Raw genomic sequence first — 22,916 nt, forward strand, 5'->3', positions numbered from 1 at the left:
GACTTTTAGTTCTTAAATTCTTAAAAATATATATGATTACTGAAAGCAAAAATTGTAATACTGTCTTCTGGGGTTTATAATATATGTAGCTCTAATACATATGACAATAGACAATAGCATAAGTAACAATGGACAGAGGTGATGTGATGTAAAAGAATCTCTGCAGTTACAAGATTTCTACACTTTACAAGAAGTGATACAATATTAACTATAAGTGGGTATGCTAAATAGACTGTAAAAAAGGTAAGGAAATATACTGAAATTGCTAGAGAAACACTAAGAAACTAATGCAAACAGAAACAGCTCTATAAAACTGATACATTGAAAATTCTCTGCACGCAAAAAATTAAGTTGGACCCCTTATTCATATGATATATAAAAGTAATCAAAATGGATCATATACTTAAATGTAAGAGCTAACACTATAAAACTCTTAGAATGAAACTGGAGTAAATTCTTCATGACTCAGGGTTGGATAATGGTTTCTTAGATACAACACCAAAAGCAGAGGCAACAAGAGAAATAATAGATAAATTGGAATTTTCCAAACCTAAAACCTTTTGTTCTGAAAATGATACCATCAAGTAAAAAACCCCATAGAATAAAATACTTACAAGATATATATCTGATAAGGGACTTATACCCAGAACATATAAAGAGCTCTATAACTCAATAATAAAAAGATATATAGAGACTTCCCTAGTGGTCCAGTGGTTAAGACCCCATGCTTCCACTGCAGGGGGCTCGGGTTTGATCCCTGGTTGAGGAACTAAGATCCCACATGTTGCAAGGCATGGCCAAAAAAAATAAATAAAACCTTTAAAAAAAAAAAAGGCATGTTTAAAAAAAAAGATAAATATCTTAATTAAAAACTGGGGCAAGGATCTGAATAGTCATTTCTCCAAAGAAAACACATAAATGACCAAAACAAGCCCATGAAAAGATGTCTAACATTCATTAAAGAAATACAAATCAGGCTTCCCTGGTGGTGCAGTGGTTAAGAATCCGCCTGCCAATGCAGGAGACACGGGTTCGAGCCCTGGTCCAGGAAGATCCCACATGCTGTGGAGCAACTAGGCCCGTGCGCCACAACTGCTGAATCTGCGCTCTAGAGCCTATGTGCCACAACTATTGAAGCCCGCGCGCCTAGAGCCCGTGCTCCACAACAAGAGAAGACGCTGCAATGAGAAGCCCGTGCACCGCAACGAAGAGTAGCCCCCACTCGCCACAACTAGAGAAAGCCCATGCGCAGCAACGAAGACCCAACGCAGCCAAAAGGAAATAATTAAAATGAATAAATTTATTTTTTAAAAAAAGGAAATACAAATCAACAACACAATGAGATACCACGAGGATGGCTAAAATCAAAAGATAAACAAATCCTGTTGGCAAGAATGTGGAGAAATCAGAACCCTCATGTATCGCTGATGAGTTTAAAATGGTGTGGCTGCTTTGGCAGTTCCTCAAAAAGTTAAACACAGTTACCACATGGGTCAAAAATTCCACACCCAAAAGAAATGAAACCATACATCTACACAAAAACATTTATGGAAATGTTCAAAACAGCATTATTCAGAATAGCTAAAATATAGATAAAATCTAAATGCCGATCAACTAATGAGTGAACAACTAAAATGTGCCAGATCCGGACAATGGAATGTTATTCAACAAAAAAAGGAATAAAGTTCTAATACATGCTAAAACATGACTGAACCTTAAAAACATTTTGCTAAAAGAAAAAAGTCACTCACACAAAGTCACCACACAGTGTATGACTCCATCTATGTAAAATGTCCAGAACAGAGACAGAGATTAGATTACTGGTTGCCAGGAGTTGGAGAGGTTTGATAATGAGGAGTGGCTGCTAATGAACAAAGCAGCTTCTTTTTGAAGTGATAAAAATGTTCTAAAATTGATAATGGCAATAGCTGCACAATTCTGTCAATATAGTGAAAACTACTGAATTGTACACTTTAAATGGCTGAACTGTATGATATGTGAATTTTATATCATTAAAACCATTTTTTTTAAGTAACTTAGGGGGACTGCCCTGGTGGCTCAGTAGTTAAAAAGAATCCGCCTGCCAATGCAGGGGACACAGGTTCAAAGCCCTGGTGTGGGAAGATTCCACATGCCGTGTAGCTACTAAGCCCGTGCGCCACAACTACTGAGCCTGCTCTCTACAGCCCGCAAGCCACAACTACTGAGCCCACGCACCTAGAGCCCATGCTCCACAACAAGAGAGGCCACCGCAATGAGAAGTCCACGTACTGCAATGAAGAGTAGCCCCTGCTCACCACAACTAGAGAAAGCCCGTGTGCAGCAACAAAGACCCAACGCAGCCTCCCCCAAAAAATTAATTAATTTAAAAAAAAGTAAGTTTCAAATATATTAAAAAGAAAAAAAATGAGACAAACAGAAAATAACTTCATAAAATGGTAGATGGAAACCCAATCACATATTTACATTAAATGTGAAGAGACTAAACTTAAGAGACTAGTTAAAAGGCAGAGTGTGTTGGCACAGATATAAAAGTGAAACCCAATTATACAATGTGTCATCTGTAAGAGACATGCTCTAAATGAGACACAAACAGGTCGAAAATAAATGGATAAAAAAAGATATACCATACAAATTGAAAGTATAAGATGGTGAGTAGCTATACTTAGTATCACAAACAAAAGAGATTTCAAGACCTAGAAAATTAGTGATGATAAATGGGGACATTTCATAATGAAAAATGTCAAATAATGAGCCATAATAATCATAAATGTGTACTTAATAACAACACTTCAAAATACACATATAACAAAAACCAACACAAGTACACAATTCCACAAACACAGTAAGATATTTTAACACCTCTCAGTAACTGACAAAATTAGACACCCCCCCAAAAAAAAATCAATAATCTGAGCAATACTAAAACCACTGTACACATTCCTTTCAGGTGACTATGGTACATTCACCACAAAATAAGACACAATGAATTAAAAGGAATGAAATCATATGAAGGCAACTTCCCTGGTGGCCCAGTGGTTAAGAATCCGCCTGCAATGCAAGGGCCACGGGTTCCAGCCCTAGTCTGGGAAGATCCCACGTGCCATGGAGCAACTGAGCCCGTGCGCCACAACTACTGAGCCTGCGCTCTAGAGACTACGAGCCACAAATACTGAGCCCGCAAGCTGAAACTACTGAAACCCACGGGCCTAGAGCCCATGCTCCGCAACAAGAGAAGCCACTGCAATGAGAAGCCCACACACCTCAACAAAGCCCACGAGCAGCAGCCAAGACCTAATACAGCCAAAAATAAAATTTAAAAAAGAAAGAGAGAAAGAAATCTTACAAAGTATGTTCCCTGACCATGCTAGGGGAAAAAGCTATAAAATTAATTAATAACCTAAGATTTCACCTAAAGAATCTACAAAGGTGCAAACTAACCCAAAGTGAGAAGAAGTAAATAGTAAAGAGTAGAAAAAAATGAGATAGAAACACTAGAGAAAATTTAAAATCAAAGACTGTCCTTTGGAAAGATAAACAAAGTTGATAAACTACTAGCTAAACTAATGTAAAACATACACAAAAATTACCAATATCAGGAATAAAGGAGGAATTATCACTATAGAACCCACAGATACTAAAAAACCAAAGATTATTAACTTTACACTAACCAATTCAACAACTTAGATGAAATGGAAAAATGCCTTGAAAAATACAATTTACCAAAATTGACAAGGTGAAACAAAATCTGAAGAGCCCTTAAGTTGAATCCATCATCAAAATCCTTCCCCAATTTACTTTTTCACTGGTAAATTCCATCAAACACCAAGGAGAAAATAGAATCAATCTCACACAAGCACTTCTAGAAAATAGACTACTTCTGAAATCATTTTCTAAGTTCAGCACAAAAAATACTAATGAATATACCACTACTACCAAAACCTAAAAAGAAACTACAAAAAAAAATTACAGACTAACATCTCTGAAGTACACAGACGCAAAAATATTTAATAAAAATACTAGCAATGTAAATCCTGCAATATAAAAAAAGAATAATACACCATGACCAAGCAGAGTTTATCCCAGGAATACAAGGTTGATATAACATACGAAAATAAAACAATGAAATTCATCATATTAATTCTGCAAAAACATCACATAATCATCTCAACAGATGCAGAAAAGGTATTTGACAAAACAACATCCATTCATGTCATAAACTGTCACAAAACTAGGAAGAGAAGAGATCCTACTCAACCTGTTAATCATACCTTTTCATTCTGTATTTTTAATACTTTGAGGCCTTGCTGACCCTGGAGGGCTGTCCCTCCCAAGGCTAGCTAATTCCTGGAGATAGCAAACAACTCCCCAGCTTGCTTTCATATGCAAACCAACCAACTCAAAGCTCATACCCCCAACCATCTCTATCTATTTTACACTGGCTACTATATTCCCCGGCCCTAATCACCCCAGGGCCAGGTACCAGACAACTAGGGGCAGGCCCCATACCCCAAAGCCCTTGATATTATTCAAACTAGACAATCCTAAACCTGATTACGAGTCCTTGACTATTTCTTCCCACAGAAACCAAAATAAAGGCTCTTGCCTTTACTTTTTCCCCGTTCACACCTCCTGCATCCTAATTAGGGTGCTTCCCCATGTGTCTTCCTAGGCTGTGGTATACCCGTCCTCCTCCGGGGAATCTGTGAGTATAACGAATTATCTTTTCAACGGCAATCATCTCCTGATCTGTTAGCCTTCCCTGCCATACTTAAGCAATAATAAAACCTGTATTTTAAAACAACCTGATAATGATCATCAATAAAAGTCTACAGCTCACATAATTAATGGCATAAAACTGAATGCTTTCCCCAAAGAATGGGACCAAGACCTAAATGCATGCGATAAGGGAAGAAAATAAAAATACAAATTGGAAAGAGCCTTATAACGGGATCACTATTAGAAAAATCGAATTAAGTTGTCTACAAAAAAACTCGTAGAACTAACGTGAGTTAAGGTTGTTAAGACACAAATCAATACACATAATTCTATTTCCATATACTAAGAATAACTGAAAATTGAATTCTTTAAGATACTCCCTCCAATAATATCAAATAACATGAAATATTTCAAAATAAAAATAACTTTAAAAACAAAAGGGGCTTCCCTGGTGGCGCAGTGGTTGAGAGTCCGCCTGCCGATGCAGGGGACACGGGTTCGTGCCCCGGTCTGGGAGGATCCCACATGCCGCGGAGCGACTGGGCCCATGGGCCATGGCCGCTGGGCCTGCGCGTCCGGAGCCTGTGCTCCGCAACGGGAGAGGCCACAACGGAGAGAGGCCCGCGTACCTCAAAAAAAAAAAAAAAAAAAAGACATGCAAAACCAAAGGCTGAAAACTACAAAACACTGCTCAGGAAAAACACAGAGATGACCTAAATAAATGGAGAGATATGCCATGCTAATGAACAGGAATATCTAACATTGTCAACATGTCAATTCTCCTCAAATTGATCTACAGATTCAAAGCAATTGCAATCATAATCTCATCAGCCTTTCAGAGAAATGCAAAAGCAAATATCAAACTTTTTGTGGAAGTGCTAAGGACTTAGCAAAGCAATCTTGAAAAAGATGAAAAAGATTGAAGGACTTGCAAATCTGATTTCAAGACTTTCTATAAAGTGACAAATAATCAAAAGTTTGGTAATGATATAAGGACAAACAGATCAGTGTAACAGAATAAAGATTTCTGAAACAGAACCCACTTCTGCAGCCATGTAATGCTTCACCAAAGCAACCCACTGAGGAAAAGAAACTCTTCTCAATAAAATAGTGCAGGGCTTCCCCGGTGGCACAGTAGTTAAGAATTCGCCTGCCAATGCAGGAGTCATGGGTTCGAGCCCTGGTCCGGGAAGATCCCACAACTGGTGGGATCCCTTTAAATAAAAAAAGATAAAATTCACAACAACTAAAAGACAAAAAAAGAAAAAAAAAGACATATACAGAAGCAGGAAATTATACCCCATAATAAAACAAAAACCAGTCAAACGAAATGTCAATCTTGAAACAACAAGAAGAATTAGTATACAAGTCCTTTCAAACAATTATTATGAATACAGTTCATAAAGATCTTCTCTTAGTTGTCACAGAGCAACTAAGCCCATGCACCACAACTACTGAGCCTGCACTCTAGAGCCCGTGAGCCACAACTACTGAGCCCACATACCACAACTACTGAAGGCCGCACACCTAGAGCCCGTGCTCTGCAACAAGAGAAGCCCTCACTCGTCGCAACTAGAGAAAAGCCCACGTGCAGCAATGAAGACCCAATGCACCCAAAAAAAAAAATAAAATATTTTTAAAAGTTACATTTTAATAAAATGGTGTAGAAACAATTATGCAAAAAAAACTATAAAACTTAATTTGAGATGCATCACAGACCTAAATATAAATTAGCAAAAACAAAAAGTTTTAGAGGAAACAAAGGAAATTACCTTCATGACTTCAGGGTTAGGCAAAAGTGTCTTAGCTCACAGTAAGCAATAACTATAAAAGAAAAAACTGATAAATTAGACTTCATCAGACTTAGACATTTCTGCTCATCAAAAGGCACAGTTAAGAAAATAAATAGCAAACAACAGACTTGGAGAAAGTACTTACAAAACACTTATCTAACAGAGGACTGGTATCTAAGACATATAAGGACCTTCTGCAATGCAAAAAAAAAAAAAAAAGAAAGAAAAAAACAGACAAAGAAAAAACAAGGAGAGAAAGAAGGAAAAAGGCTAAAGCTTTAAACAAACTCTTCCCAAGAGAAACACATGAATGGTCAATAAGCAAATTAAAATGAGTTCAATATCACTGGTCAATATGAAAATACAAAATAAAACCACAATAATACCACTTCCAGTCAAGATGGAATGAAAGAGACCAGATTTAGCCTTCTGCATGAAATAATAAAAACCTAACAAAATGTATGAAACAATAATACTGAAGATTTTAGACAAGTAACAAAAGACAGTGATCCCTGGGAGACAAGAAACAAACAACACAAGCATACATTTGCCCAGCTTACTGCCTTGAGAGTCTCCAAGCCGTGGAAGGAACCCAGGCAGAACCTGTGGGCTCCCCAAGTTGAGGAAATGGAGCTGGGAGTCCAAGGAAGCCAAGGTGGCTAGAGCTCACAAGGGAGACCAGCACTGAGTAGAAAGCTGGAGAGAGAGAGAAAAATGAAGAGATCTACAGAGGCTCACCCTACCATATGTTGAGTAACTAATCAGCACCTGCTTGTGAGAGAACTAGGCCAGGGAAAGAACCACCAAACGTTTAGAAGTGACAGTGCCCACACCTCACACAAGGACACAGATAATGGCTGTTCTCGAAGCCAGAATAGAAAACCAACTCATTCATACTGCATCACAGTACGAAGAAGCATCATGCCTCAGAAGGAGGGGGAAAATTAACCTAGACTAAACCTAGCTCTGGTCCATTCAAACAAAACATAAAAGCAAGACCCAAAAGCAACAAACTGTTTTCCAGTAACTTAACCATGTCATAGAACAAAGTCCAAAAATATTTTTAGGCATACTTTATAAAACAGAATCTAAACCTAACAAGATAAAATTCACGGCCTTTCTCAGCTTCTGAGATGGCCCACACTCTGCCTGTGCAGTGTGTCTCTCTCTAAATAAATCCACTTCTTACCTATCACTTTGTCTCTCACTGAATTCTTTCTGCGATGAGACATCAAGAACCTGAGCTTCATTAAGTCCTGAGACCAGTTGTTCTACAGGAACTGAGACTCCCACACTCAGGTGGAGGAGGGCGACTACCTGCTGAGCACAAGCACTAGACCCCAGACTGTTCCGACCAGAAAGTTGATGATTAAGATTCCCAAAACACCACACTGTTACTTCACAACATATCAATGAGAAGAAAGTCATGAATCCTACAGCCTTCACCCCCAAATGTTGCCTTTAAAACTGCTCCCCTGAAAGCCACTGGGGAGTTTGGGCCTTTTGAGCATGAGCTGCCTGTTCTCCTTGCATGGCCCTGAAATAAACCTTTCTCTGCTCCAAAAGAAAAAAAAAAAGATAAAATTCACAACAACTAAAAGACAAAAAAAAAAAAAAAGACATATACAGAAGCAGGAAATTATACCCCATAATAAAACAAAAACCATTCAAACCTTGAAATGTCAATCTTGAAATGACAAGAAGAATTAGTATACAAGTCCTTTCAAACAATTATTATGAACACAGTTCATATGTTCAAGGAGACAGAGGAAATATTAAACTTGTTAAGTAGAAACATCAAATAAAAAAAAGTGAACTTCTAAAGATGAAAATCGTAAGGTCTAAGAGGAAAAACATACTGTATGAGATTTACAGCACATGAAACCAAGTAATAGTTACTAACCAAAATGAAACAGAAAAGAAGTACTTTTAAAAAATGAATAGAGGGGCTTCCCTGGTGGCACAGTGGTTGAGAGTCCTCCTGCCGATGCAGGAGACACGGGTTCGTGCCCTGGTCCGGGAAGATCCCACATGCCGCGGAGTGGCTAGGCCCGTGAGCCATGGCCGCTGAGCCTGCACGTCCGGAGCCTGTGCTCCGCAACAGGAGAGGCCGCAACAGTGAGAGGCCCACGTACCGCAAAAAAAAAAAAAAAAAATGAATAGAGCATAGATTAACTTTGAGACAACTTCAAGAAGCCAAGTACACTTATAAATGGAGCCACAAAGGAGATAATACAGAAAAATATACTTGAAAAAATAACATCAACCATTTTCCACATTTGATGAAAACTATAAACAGCCAGAACAAAGCAATCTTTAAATAAACACCAAGCAATAGAAACATGAAAAAATGTAAACCAAAACATATTATGATCAAAACGCCTACAACCAGAAATAAAGATCTTTAAAGCAGCCAGAGAAAAAGGACATATTACATTACATACTGCAGAATCAAAGAAAGTTGAAATGGTTATATTAATTTCATATAAAGTAGAATTAATAAAAATCAACAATATTGGGACTTCCCTGGTGGCACAGTGGTTAAGAATCCACCTGCCTGTGCAGAGGACACAGGTTCGAGCCCTGGTCCGGGAAGATCCCACATGCTGCGGAGCAACTGGGCCAGTGCACCACAACTACTGAGCCTGCGCTCTAGAGCCTGCGAGCCACAACTACTGAGCATGTGCCACAACTACTGAAGCCTGGGTACCTAGAACCTGCGCTCCACAACAAGAGAAGCCACCACAATGAGAAGCCCGCACACCACAACAAAGAGTAGCCCCCACTCTAGCCACAACTAGAGAAAGCCTGCACGTAGCAATGAAGACCCAACGCAACCAAAAATTAAACGAAATAAAATTTTAAAATTTTAAAATTTTAAATCAATAATATTATCACAAAAAAGAGGATCATTTCTCAAAGATAAAGGGTATAACTCATTAAGAAGATACGAAAAATCCAAAACATTTATTCACCTAATAACAGCTTCAAAAAACATAAGGTAAAAATAACAACTATAAGAAGTTCCACAACTATATTTGGAGATTTCAACAAACCTCTCTCAATAACTGATAGAACCAATAAACATAAAATCAGTAACGATATAGAAGTCTTGAACAATACTATCAACCAGAAAAATACCATCCACCAAATTGATGTTAAGTGACATTTATAGAACACTAATACAAACTAGCATAATATTCTGTTCAAGGACATAGGGAACGTTTACCAAGACCAATCATATTCAGACCATGAAACATCTCTTACATTTAAAAGATTTTAAGTCATAAAAAGAATTTTCTCTGACCATGATGTAATTAATTTAGAAATAAATGATGGAAAAATCTCAATATTTGGAATCCAAATATACCTCTAAATAACCAAGGGGTCAAAGAAGAAATCCAGGGCTTCCCTGGTGGCGCAGTGGTTGAGAGTCTGCCTGCCAATGCAGGGGACACGGGTTCGTGCCCTGGTCCAGGAAGATCCCACATGCCGCGGAGCGGCTAGGCCCATGATCCATGGCCGCTGAGCCTGTGTGTCCGGAGCCTGTGCTCCGCAATGGGAGAGGCCACAACAGTAAGAGGCCCGTGTACAGCCAAAAAAAAAAAAAAAAAAGAAGAAGAAATCCAAAGAGAAAATATACAGTATTTTAAAGTAAATGAAAAAAAATTTTTACCAAACTTTGTGGAAGGCAGTTAAAAGCAATAAATGAGGGGGAAATTTATAGCACTAAATGCCTGTTTTCTAGAAAAGAAACAACTCAAATCAATCACTTCATCTTGCACCTTTTGAACCTAGATAAGCAAAGAATAAAGATCAGAACAGAAATCAATGTACTATAAAACAGAAAAAACAAAGGACTTCCCTGACTCTGCCCTTCCACTGCAGGGGGCATAGTTCGATCCCCGGTCAGGGAAGTAAGACCCCGCATGCCACAAAAAACAATACAGTGAACGATGAAACCAAAGGCTATATACTTCACCCATTTCTGGGAGGATGGAATAGAAAGAAGTACTTTTTCCTATTCCTCCTACTAAGTACAAACAAAAACTGTGAACATTAAAAATAAAATAAATATATTCTGAAAGGTGGTGAGAAGGCAAATTAACTAGAGACCACAGGACCCAAGAAACAACATGGCAGTGAGCTCCCTGGACTTTCTTTTTGCCTAATATATCTCACTCTTGGAATGGAAGAAGTCAGCAACCTAAAAGCACCACCCAGCACAGCCCCAAAAAACGTCCCAACGAAAGGCTTCTCTCTCTAGACAAAAGACCAGGAAGAGGGCATAATAGCTAGAAAGAAAACTGTTAGACAGTAGCTGCTCATCACAGGAAAAACTGACCCTACCCACTCCTGCAATGGTCAAGTGGGGAACAAACCTAGACATCCACCTTTGTGATTCTATAAATCAGCTGAAGACTCCCAAGGGAGTAGTGTAAGAGCAGGTCAAGTAAGGAATCAGAACTTTCATCCTCACTAACAGGTAATGAGCACCTTTCCCCATGCTATCGATGAAGACAACACGGGAAGCCTGGACTTCCACCCCCATCTGGCAGTAGTGAGGGAACCCACCCTGTCCTCATTGGTATGGGATCAGTAAAAGTCAAGAACAGAATCAGGCCTTTCACCAACACACAGTGTTAAATGAGGCCACATCCATTGTTGAGATCAAGTATGGAGGCATAACTCCGAACTCTGCTTGGTATTAATAAGCAGTTTCCCTCAAATGTCAACAGAGGCCAAGTAGGAAACCTGAACTTCACCCTTAACCTGCTATAAGGAGAAGGTGCCCTCACTCTTGCCCAGTCAGACAAATGTCAGAGAAAGACAGCCAGGTAAAACAGGTTTATAAAAGATGCGAAGTCCCATAACATAATACAAAAATGTTCAAGTTTCAATGAAAAATCAACATTGAGATGTTTGTAATCTTTTTGTTTGTGTTTTTTGGTTTTTGGCTGTGCAGTGGGGCTTCTGGGATTGTAGTTCCCCGACCAGGGATTGAACCCACACCCTTGGCAGTGAAAGCACAAAGTCCTAACCAATGGACCGCCAAGGGATTCCAAGATGTTTGTAATTTTAACATCTGACATGGATGTTAGAATCATCTAATGAAGATTTTAAAGCAGCCCTGATAAAAATTATTCAACACACAATTATGAACATAAAAATGAAAACTAGAAAACTTTAGCAAAAAATTGAAGATATAAGGAAGAACAAAATGGAAATTTTAGAATTGGAAAGTACAGTAAGAAAGAGCTCTCTGGATGACCTCAAGAGCAGAAAGAGAGGAAAAGAATTTGTGAACTAGAAGATATTACAGTGAAAATTGCTCACTGTAAACAACAGAGAGAAAACAGACTGAAAAAAAAAAATGAAAAGAGCCTTGGGATTTCCCTAGTGGTCCAGTGGGTAAGACTCCATGCTCCCAATGCAGGGGGCACAGGTTCAATCCCTGGTCAGGGTGTTAAGATCCCACATCCCACACAGCTAAAAAATGCTAATCACCTGAGTCTTCGGCAAGTCGTAATAGTAACATCAAAGATCACTGATGGGGACCTCCCTGGTGGCGCAGTGGTTGAGAGTTCGCCTGCCGATGCAGGGGACACGGGTTCGTGCCCCGGTCCGGGAAGATCCCACATGCCACGGAGCGGCTGGGCCCGTGAGCCATGGCCGCTGAGCCTGCGTGTCCGGAGCCTGTGCTCCGCAACGGGAGAGGCCACAACAGTGAGAGGCCCGCGTACCCCAACCAAAAAAAAAAAAAAAAAAGATCACTGATGACAGATCACCATGACAAATATAATAATGAGAAAGTTTGAAACATTGCAAAAATTACCAAAACGTGATACAGAAACATGAAGTGAGCAAATGCTGCTAGAAAAATGGCACAGACAGGCTTGCTCGATGAAGAGTTGCCACAAACCTTCAATTTGTTAAAAAAAGAAAATAAGTGCATCTGTGAGGCACAATAAAGTGAAGTGCAATAAAACGACGTATGCCTATGTAGGGAAAACATAATTTAAAAGAGAGCAGCTTTCTCATCAGAAACCACAGAGACCAGAAAGACATGGCACAACAATAAAAGAGGAACCCTAAAGGAAAATGAAAAAAATATATTAAACTGAATGAAGGGACTTCCCCAGTGGCTCAGTGGTTAAAAATCTGCCTGCCAATGCAGGGGACACGGGTTCGATCCCTGGTCCAGGAAGATCCCACATGCCACGTAGCAACTAAGCCCGCGTGTCACAACTACTGAAGCCCACGCGCCTAGAACCCAGGCTCTGCAACAAGAGTACTCCCCGCTCGCCGCAACTAGAGAAAGCCCACGTGCAGCAACGAAGACCCAACACAGCCAAAAATAAATAAATAAATAAATTCGTTTTTTTAAAAAAATAATAAAATAAAAATAAATTTATTAAAAAAACACACACATTTAAAAAAATAAAATAAAAACCAACAATGCAAAGAAACTAGATGGCCAAAACAACTTTGAAAAAAAATAAAGTGGAACGAATCATCTACCTCATTTCAAGAGTTATTTATTATATATCTACAGTAGTTAACACAGTGTGGTACTGCCAGCGAGACAGACACATAGATCAATGGAACAGAACAGAAAACCCAGAAATATACTCAAATAAAGATGCCCAGTTGATTCTGGACAAAGGTGCAAGAGTAATTCAATGGAGGAAAGACAGACTTTTCAACAAATAGCACTGGAACATTTGGAAAAAAAAAAGAAAACAATCTTCACCTGAGTCTCACACCTTATACAAAAATTAACTCAAATGAATCAAGATTTAAATGTAGGGACTTCCCTGCTGGTCCAGTGGGTAAGACTCCAGCTTCCAATGCAGGGGGCCTGGGTTCAATCCCTGGTCAGGGAACTAGATCCCACATGCCACAACTAAGAGCCTGCATGCTGCAACTAAGACCCAGCGCAGCCAAAATAAGTAAATAAATATTAAAAAAAAAAAAATTTAAATGTGAAGCATAAAACTTAAAAAAAATAGGGGAAAATCTTTGGAATTTAGGGTTAAAGAGTTATTAGATTTGACAATAAAAGCACAATCCATAAAAGTAAAAATCTGTAAGTTGGACTTCATCAAAGTTAAAAGCTTTTACTTTGGGAAAAAAAAAAAAAAAAAGTCCATTTGGAGGATAAAAACACAAGCTCCAGCCGAGAAAATAAGAGCAAATCATATATGTGACACAGCACTCATATCCAGAATATATAAAGAACTTTCAAACTACAATAAAAAAAGGAAGCAAATGATGGAATGATCACTATTTAGAAAAGAACGACATGAACAACAGAACCACCTGATGGCCCAGACGACTGGGGGAGAAGAGAGCATATAGGAGCAGTGAGGAAAGCGGGAACTAAGGTTTCCTTTCCACCCCAGGCCTCATGGAGAGAAGAAGGCATATGTTCGACTGGCTCCTGACTATGATGCTTTGAATGTTGCCAACAAAATTGCGTTGCCATCTAAATTGAGTCCAGCTGCCTAATTCTAAATATAAGTGTTTTTACAATCAGTCAATCAATAAACAAAGAGAATAGAAAATAGGCAAAAGTCATGTACAGACGTTTGACCAAAAGAGGATATACAGATAGCAAACAAGTACATGAAAGATCTTTTCAGCTGTCAGGTAAATGCAAATTAAAACCACAATGAGATATCACTACACACCTATCAAAGTTACTAAACCAAAAGAATAGTGACAATGTCACATGCTGTCAAGAAAGCTAAAAAACTGGATTACTGGTGGAAATATAAAATGGTACGGTGACTAAAACTAAAAAACAAAAACCTAAACATGGAGCCACCATACAACTCAGCAATGCTACAACAGGACATTCATCCCAGAGAAATGAAGACCTATGTTCACACAAATATCTGTACATCAATTTTTACCGTACAACAGCTTTATTCATAATAGCCCCAAACTATAAATACCTGAGATATCTTTCAGCTGAATCATTAAACAAACCACAGTATACCCATAATACAGAATAATAAGCAATGAAAGAAATGCAACTATTGATACATTCAACAATATGGATGAATCTCCAGAGAATTATGCTGAGTGAAAAAAACCCAATCCCAGAAAGTTACATGCTGTGTGACTCCATTTATGTAACATAACAGCCTTGAAATGACAGAATTACACAACTGAAGAATAACGTTAGTGGGCAGACCTGAATAGACATTTTTCCAAAGAAGACATACAGATGGTCAACAGGCACATGAAAAGGTGCTCAACATCACTAATCAGGAAAATGCAAATCATACCACAGTGAGACATCACCTCACACCTCTCAGAATGGCTATTATCAAAAAGAACACAAATAACAGGGACTTCCCTGGTGGCACAGTGGTTAATAATCCACCTGCCAATGCAGGGGACATGTGTTCGATACCTGGTCCAGGAACATCCCACATGCCACGGAGCAACTAAGCCCATGCGCCACATGCACTCTAGAGCCCGAGCACAACAACTACTGAAGCCCACACTCCCTAGAGCCCATGAGCAGCAGCTACTGAGCCCACACACCACAACTACTGAAGCCCAAACGCCTAGAGCCCATGCTCCACAACAAGAGAAGCCACTGCAATGAGAAACCCGCACACAGCAACAAAAGAATAGCCCCCGCTCGCCACAACTAGAGGAAGCCTGTGCACAGCAACGAAGCCTCAACACAGCCAAAAATAAATATAAAAATTTTTTTTTTAAATTGAAAAAGAAAAGAACACAAACAACAAATGTTGGTGAGGATGTGGAGAAAAGGGAACTCTTATGCATCGTTAGTGGGAAGGTACATTGGTGCAGTCACTGTGGAAAACAGTATGGCGGTTTTTCAAAAAACTAAAAATAGAGCTACCATATGACCCAGCAATTCTACTCCTAGATATACACCTGAAAAAAATAAGAACACTAATTCGAAAAGATATTTGCACCCCAATGTTCACAGCAGCATTATTTACAATTGCCAAGATACAGAAACAACCTAAGTGCCCATCAACAGATGAATGGATAAAGAAGTGACAAACACATTACACACACACACTACACACACACACACGTACATGTATATACATATACCATGCAACACTACTCGGCCATAAAAAAGAATGAAATTTTGCCATTTGCAACAACATGGATGGACCTGGAGAGTATTATGCTACATGAAATAAGTCAGAGAGAGAAAGACAAATACTGTATGTTTTCACTTATATGTGGAACATAAAAAATAAAACAAATTAATGAATATAACAAAACAGAACAGACTCAGATGCAGAGAAAAAACTAGCGGTTACCAGTGGGGAGGGGCAAGACAGGGGTAGGGAATTAAGAGCTACAAACTACTATGTATAAAATAAATAAGCTACAAGGATATATTGCACAACATACAAAATATAGCCAATACTTTATAATAACTATAAATGGAGTATAACCTTTAAATACTGTGAATCACTATGTTATACACCTGTAACTCACATAATATTGTATATCAACTATACCTCAACAAAAAAACAATAATTAAAAATATATATATATTAGTAGTTACAAGGGTCTAAGCCTGGGGGCAGAAAGGAAACAGGTGTAGCTGTAAAAAGAGTACCATGAGGGATCCTTGTGGTATTGGATATATTCTGTTTGTTAACTGCATCAATTTCAATATCCTGGTGGGGATACCATCCTACAGTTCTTCAAGATATTATTAGCATTGGGGAAAATGGATAAATGGAAACTGGGTAAATAGTAGTTATATTATTTCTTACACCTGTATGTGACTCTATATTTGACACAAAAGGTTTAATTAAAAAATAATTGTAGGGACATCCCTGGTGGCACAGTGCTTAAGAATCCGCCTGCCAATGCAGGGGACACGGGTTTGAGCCCAGGTCCAGGAAGATCCCACATGCCACGAAGCAACTAAGCCATGCACCACAATTACTGAGCCTGCATTCTAGAGCCCGTGAGCCACAACTACTGAGCCTGCATGCTGCAACTACTGAAGCCTGCACACCTAGAGCCCATGCTCTGTAACAAAAGCCACCACAATGAGAAGCCTGCGCACTGCAATGAAGAGTAGCCCCCGCTTGCCACAACTAGAGAAACCCCACGCAGCAACGAAGACCCAATGCAGCCAAAAATAAAATAAATAAATAAATAAAAAGAGGTTTTTTAAAAAAAAATTTGTAGGGACTTCCCTGGTGGTCCAGTGTTAAAGAATCTGCCTTCCAATGCAGGGGACGTGGGTTCAATTCCTGGTCGGGGAACTAAGACCCCACATGTCGCAGGGCAACAAAGCCTGCACACCGCAACTACCGAGCCCTCACACCTCAACTAGAGAGGCCACATGCTGCACACTACAGAGCCCACATGCTCTGGAGCCCGTGTGCCACAACTAGAAAGAGAAAACACACCACAACTAGAGAAAAGCCCACACACTGCAACAAAGATCCCGCATACCACAACTAGGACCTGATGCAGCCAAAAAATAATAAATAAAATAAAAAATAATTGTAAATGAACAATCCGAAAAGGAAATTAAGAAAACAATTAACTGCATTTATAAGACCATCAAAAAAGAAAGAAAGAAAACCTTGGGAATAAACTTATCCAGAGGCAAACAACTTGTACACTGAAAACTACATAATGTTGCTGAAAAAAATTAAAGGTGACACAAATAAATGTAAGTTCACAGACTGGAAGAATGTTAATATGTCATCACTATCCAAGTGATCTACAGATTCAATGCAATTGATACCAAAATCCCAAGAACATTTTACGCAGAAATAGAAAAATTATTCCTAAAATTCGTTTGGAATCTCAAGGAACCCTGAATAGACACTAAAATCATGAAAATGAAGAACAAAGTCAGAGGACTCACACTTCCTGATTTCAAAACTTACTGCAAAGCTACAGTAACCAAAGTGGTCTGTACAGGCATAATGGCAGACATATGAAAGAGAATAGAGAGCCCAGAAATAAATCCTTGCATGTACTACGGTCAAATGACTTTTGACAAGGACGCCAAACCATTCAACGGGGGAAAATCACCTTTTCAATAAATGATGCTAGGAAAACTGGATATCCACATGCAAAACAATAAAGTTGGACTCTTACCTTACACCATATACAAAAATTAACCCAAAATGGATCAAAGACCTAAATAAATGTTAAGGGCTAAAACTTAAAAAAAACTTAAAAGAGAAAATGTTAAAATAAAAAAAAAAGAGAGAAAGAAAATGTAAGGGAAATCTTCATGACACTGGATATGGCAATGATTTCTTGGACATGACATCAAAAGCACAGGCATCAGGCTTCCCTGGTGGCGCAGTGGTTGAGAGTCCGCCTGCCGATGCAGGGGACATGGGTTCGTGCCCCGGTCTGGGAGGATCCCACATGCTGCGGAGCAGCTAGGCCCGTGAGCCGTGGCCGCTGAGCCTGTGTGTCTGGAACCTGTGCGTCCGGAGCCTGTGCTCCACAACGGGAGAGGCCACAGCAGTGAGAGGCCCACAAAAAAAAAAAAAAAAAAAAAAAAAGAAAAAGCACAGGCATCAAAAACCAAAAATAGATAACTTGAACGTCATCAAAATTAAAACTTTTGTGCATCAAAGAACATTAGCATAAGAATGAAAAAACCCACAGAATAGGAGAAAATATTTGTAAATCATATATCTGATAAGGGTCTAGATCCAAAACTAGATAAAGAATTCTTTTTTTTTCTTTTAGATAAAGAATTCTTACAATTCAACAACAAAAAGACAAACAACCCAAATACAAAATGGGCAAAGAATTGAATAGGCATTTCTCCAAAGATTTACAAATGGCCAAAAAGCACATGAAAAGACGCTCAGCATCACTAACCATTAGGGAGATACAAATCAAAACCATAAGGAGGTAATACCACTTCATACCATTAACATAGCTATTATCAAGAAAATGAGCTGGAGGGGATGTGGAGAAATTGGAGCCCTCATGCATTGCCAATAGGAATGTAAAACAGTGCAGTGAAAAACATTTTGGCAGTTCCTCAGAAAGTTGAACACAGAATTACCATATGATCCAGAAATTTCACTCCTAGTATATATCCCAAAAAAATGAAAAGAGGGACTCAAGTAGATACCTGTACACTCAAGTAGATACCTGTATACCAATGTTCATAGTAGCATTATTCACAATAGTCAAAAGGTAGAAACAATCCAAGAGTCCATCAAAGCATGAATGGATAAACAAAATGTGGTACATACATACAATGGACTATTATTCAGCCATAAAAAGTAAATTCTGACGCATCTACAACATGGATGAACATAAATGCTTTAATAACTAAGTGAAATAAAGGACAAATATTGCATGATCCCACTTAAATGAGGCATCTATAGCAGACAAATTTCATAAAATAGAAACTAGAATACTAGAAGTTACCAGGGGCTGGCGAGAGGGTGGTAGGGGGATTTCTTTAACGGGTACAGAGTGACTGTTTGGGATGATGAAAAAGTTCCACAAAGAGATACTGGTGATGATTATACAACATTATGAATGTACTTAATGCCACTGAACTGAATTGCATACTCAAAAATAGTTAAGGGCCTCCCTGGTGGCGCAGTGGTTGAGAGTCCGCCTGCCGATGCAGGGGATACGGGTTCGTGCCCCGGTCTGGGAGGATCCCATATGCCGCGGAGCGGCTGGGCCCGTGAGCCATGGCCGCTGAGCCTGCGCATCCGGAGCCTGTGCTCCGCAACGGGAGAGGCCACAGCAGTGAGAGGCCCGCGTACGGAAAAAAAAAAAAAAAAAAAAAAATAGTTAAAATGGTAAATTTTTTGTTGTATACATCTTACCAGAATTAAAAAAGAAAACCTAACTAGACATTACTATGTTCATAGATTGAAAGATTCAAAACTGTAAATAGATGTCTCAAATTGATTTACAGAATCCATGCAAAGCTAATCAAAACACTAAATGGATTTTTCATGGAACAATAAGATTCTAAATGGTTATCAAATGCAAAGAGCAAGAGGCAAAATATTAAAAAGAAGAAAAAGACAAGAGGGAAATACTAATTTTATCTGACATATGTCCAGACTTTAAAAGGCTACAGTAAAAAAGAAAAACAGAAGCTAGAGTAATTTTAAAACTGGTATCAGAATAAAGAACAGAACAGCAAGTCCAGAAACAAATATACACATATATGAACTGCTGATTCATGACACAGTGGCACAGTACAGCAAACGTGGAAAGAATGGTGTTAAAGTAACTGGATGTTCCTTTTTAACATAATATGTAATATATATTATGTGTACAATATGTATAAAATATATAAATATATACTGTACGTAAAATAAATACGTTTTCCCCCCATTTCATTCTATATATAAAATCAAATCCAGATGAGTAGGTTATAGACCTAAATGTAAAAAGCAGTTAAAAAAAATAATTCTTTTATAGGAAAATCATTTCATGACCTCAAGTTAGGAAAAGATTTAATAGGCTGCAAAAAGCACTAAGCACCAAAAAAAAAAAAAAACCCACCTGAAAATTTTGACTACAGTGAAATTGAGAACTTTGCATTAAAAGGATAAAAAATGAACCACTAACACAGAGAAGCCACCTGCAAGTCACAAGTGAGAAAATATTAATGGCCTATAAATATACAAAAAGAGTTTCACCATCATTAGTAATCAGGGAATTGCAAAGTAAAAACCACAATGAGACTACCAAAGTGACTAAACTTAAAAAGACTGACGTACTAAGCACTGGGTAAGGATGGAGAGCAAAAAAGCCATTCACTGGTAGGAAAGTAAAGTGAAATAACCACTTCTAAAAAAGGAGTGGCCTCCCTGGAGGCCTCCCAGCAACTCCACCTCTTAGTACATCCCCTAGAGTAACATTTCTCAAGCTTTTTTGACCACGAACCACTCTAAGAAATATGTTTTATACTGTAACCCCATATATATACACACAGAATACTAAAACTGCACTGTCAATCTTTTTCTGCCTTAGTTCATTTTTTAATGCTGGTTGCTCCCCACTGAATTGATTTTATGACCCTTTTTGGAGCAACCCCAGCAGTCTGATTAGCAGTGAGCTGAATTCCTGCAAGTGTACAAGAATATTCACAAAAGTGTTCATAAATTGCAAAACACTGACAAAAATCTACATGTCCATCAACAGGAGAATACACACTGGTGTAATTCAAATGCTGAAATCATGGAACAAAAGAAATTAATAAACTACAGCTATATGCATCAAATAGATGAATCTCAAAAACAAAATGTAAATCAAAAAAATCAATACAGCATTACTCCATTCACATGAAGTTCAAAACAGCCACAACTAAATAAAACACTGTTTAGAAGTAAAGGAAGAACAATTAACACAAAATTCAGTATTTTCTCCTTCAGGTGAAGAGAGGAATGTGCTCAAAGGGAGGCACACAAGAGTCAAAGGTATGGGCAAAATGCTCTCCTTATTAAGCTTGGTCGCTAAACATATGGATACTCACTTTATATTATTTTAAGTGTCCATATACTGGGTACACCCTCTTTTCTTTGCATCACAGATCTTACAATTAAAAATACGTGATGAGGGGCTTCCCTGGTGGCACAGTGGTTAAGAATCCACCTGCAATGCACGGGACACGGGTTTGAGCCCTGGTCCAGGAAGATCCCACGTGCCGTGGAGCAACTAAGCCCGGACGCCACAACTATTGAGCCTGCGCTCTATAGCCCGCAAGCCACAACTACTGAAGCCCGTGCGCCTAGATCCCATGCTCTGCAACAAGAGAAGCCACCACAATGAGAAGCCTGCACACCGCGACGAAGAGTAGCTCCTGCTCGCCGCAACTAGAGGAAGCCCGCGCACAGCAACGAAGACCCAACACAGCCAAAAATAATCTTTTAAAAATAACAGGTGGGGCCTCCCTGGTGGCGCAGTGGTTGAGAGTCCGCCTGCCGATGCAGGGGATACGGGTTCGTGCCCCGGTCTGGGAGGATCCCATATGCCGCGGGGCGGCTGGGCCCGTGAGCCGTGGCCGCTGGGCCTGCGCGTCCGGAGCCTGTGCTCCGCAACGGGAGAGGCCACAACAGTGAGAGGCCCGCATACCGCAAAAAAAAGAAAAAAATAAATAAATAAATAAATAAATAAATAAATAAATAAAAATAACAGGTGATGAAAATTCTACACATAAACACACACAAGTGAGAAAAGTAAATTAAAATGCACAGGGTTGGTCCAAAGAAATTAGGAGTCTTTGTTTGAATATGAGTAAAATATCAATACCCTTACGGCTTATAATGCACAGCTATTTGTACAAAGGACAAAAGAAATATATTTTGACATACATTATCCATATATCAAAGAAACACAAAGGATGGAGTGTGTTTGGCAGAGAAAACTAGCACTTCCTCCCAAGTCAGTCGCCAAAAGCACTCAAACATCCATAAATATTAATCATATGTTGCCAAAGAAGTGAAGATAAAAAAAGCTTCTGGAAAGTCCTTTTTTTTAAATTAATTTATTTATTTTTGCCTGCGTTGGGTCTTCATTGCTGCACATGAGCTTCCTCTAGTTGCAGCGAACAGAAGCTACCCTGTACTGTGGTGCGCGGGCTTCTCACTGTGGTGGCTTCTCATCTTGCGGAGCACGGGCTCTAGATGTGCGGGCTTCAGTCGTTGTGGCACGTGGGCTCAAGTAGTTAAGGCACACGGGCTTAGCTGCTCTGTGGCATGTGGGATCTTCCCAGACCAGGGCTCGAACCCGTGTCCCCTGCGTTGGCAGGCGGATTCTTAACCACCACACCATCAGGGAAGCCCTGGAAAGTCTTAAGTGAAATGAAACTTTCATGTACAGAGATAGAGCTCATCTAAACTACCCCATCCTAATTTGTTTTTTGTTTTTTTTTTTGGCCACACAGCACGGCATGCGCAACTTCCCCAACCAGGAATCAAACCCTGTGCCCCTTGCAGTGGAAGCGTGGAGTCTTAACCACTGGACCACCAGGGAAGTCCACTCCATCCTAATTTTAAAGACAAAAGGAATCAGGTAGGAACTACGGGGGTTAAAACATACACATACAACAGCAGAAACTAATGAACCTCAGAAATGATCCAAACATGAGGGAATAGTGGCCTTATTATTGATAATATACTTCCTAATCCTACCACATTGATGCTATTTCACTTTATCCTATTCTAAAATAACATCAAGGACTTCCTTGGTGGTACAGTGGTTAAGAATCCGCCTGCCAATGCAGGGGACAGGGGTTCGAGCCCTGGTCCAGGAAGATTCCACATGCCGCGGAGCAACTAAGCCCGTGAGCCACAACTACTGAGCCTGAGCTCTAAAGCCTACGTGCCTGAAGCCCGTGCTCCACACCAAGAAAAGCCA

The 22,916-nt window shown here is 39.2% G+C and overlaps 1 protein-coding gene across 13 annotated transcripts in view; it reads right to left on the bottom strand.

Annotated features, from left to right (window-relative positions):
• MLLT10 (MLLT10 histone lysine methyltransferase DOT1L cofactor) overlaps positions 1–22,916 on the bottom strand; it is a 248,902-nt gene that overhangs the window by 206,290 nt on the left and 19,696 nt on the right. Inside the window, exon 1 of one of the 13 annotated variants that reach the window (XM_082617235.1) lies at positions 6,492–6,984. The exons of the other annotated variants lie outside the window; for them this stretch is intronic. Coding sequence (XP_082473361.1) covers positions 6,492–6,497 — 6 coding nt within the window. The 5' untranslated portion in view covers positions 6,498–6,984. Of the gene's footprint in view, positions 1–6,491; positions 6,985–22,916 lie in introns of those variants that run through there. 13 annotated transcript variants of the gene reach the window in all.

The sequence above is a fragment of the Mesoplodon mirus genome, assembly GCF_964341445.2.
Source record: "Mesoplodon mirus genome assembly, chromosome: 4".
Lineage (NCBI taxonomy): Eukaryota > Metazoa > Chordata > Mammalia > Artiodactyla > Ziphiidae > Mesoplodon > Mesoplodon mirus.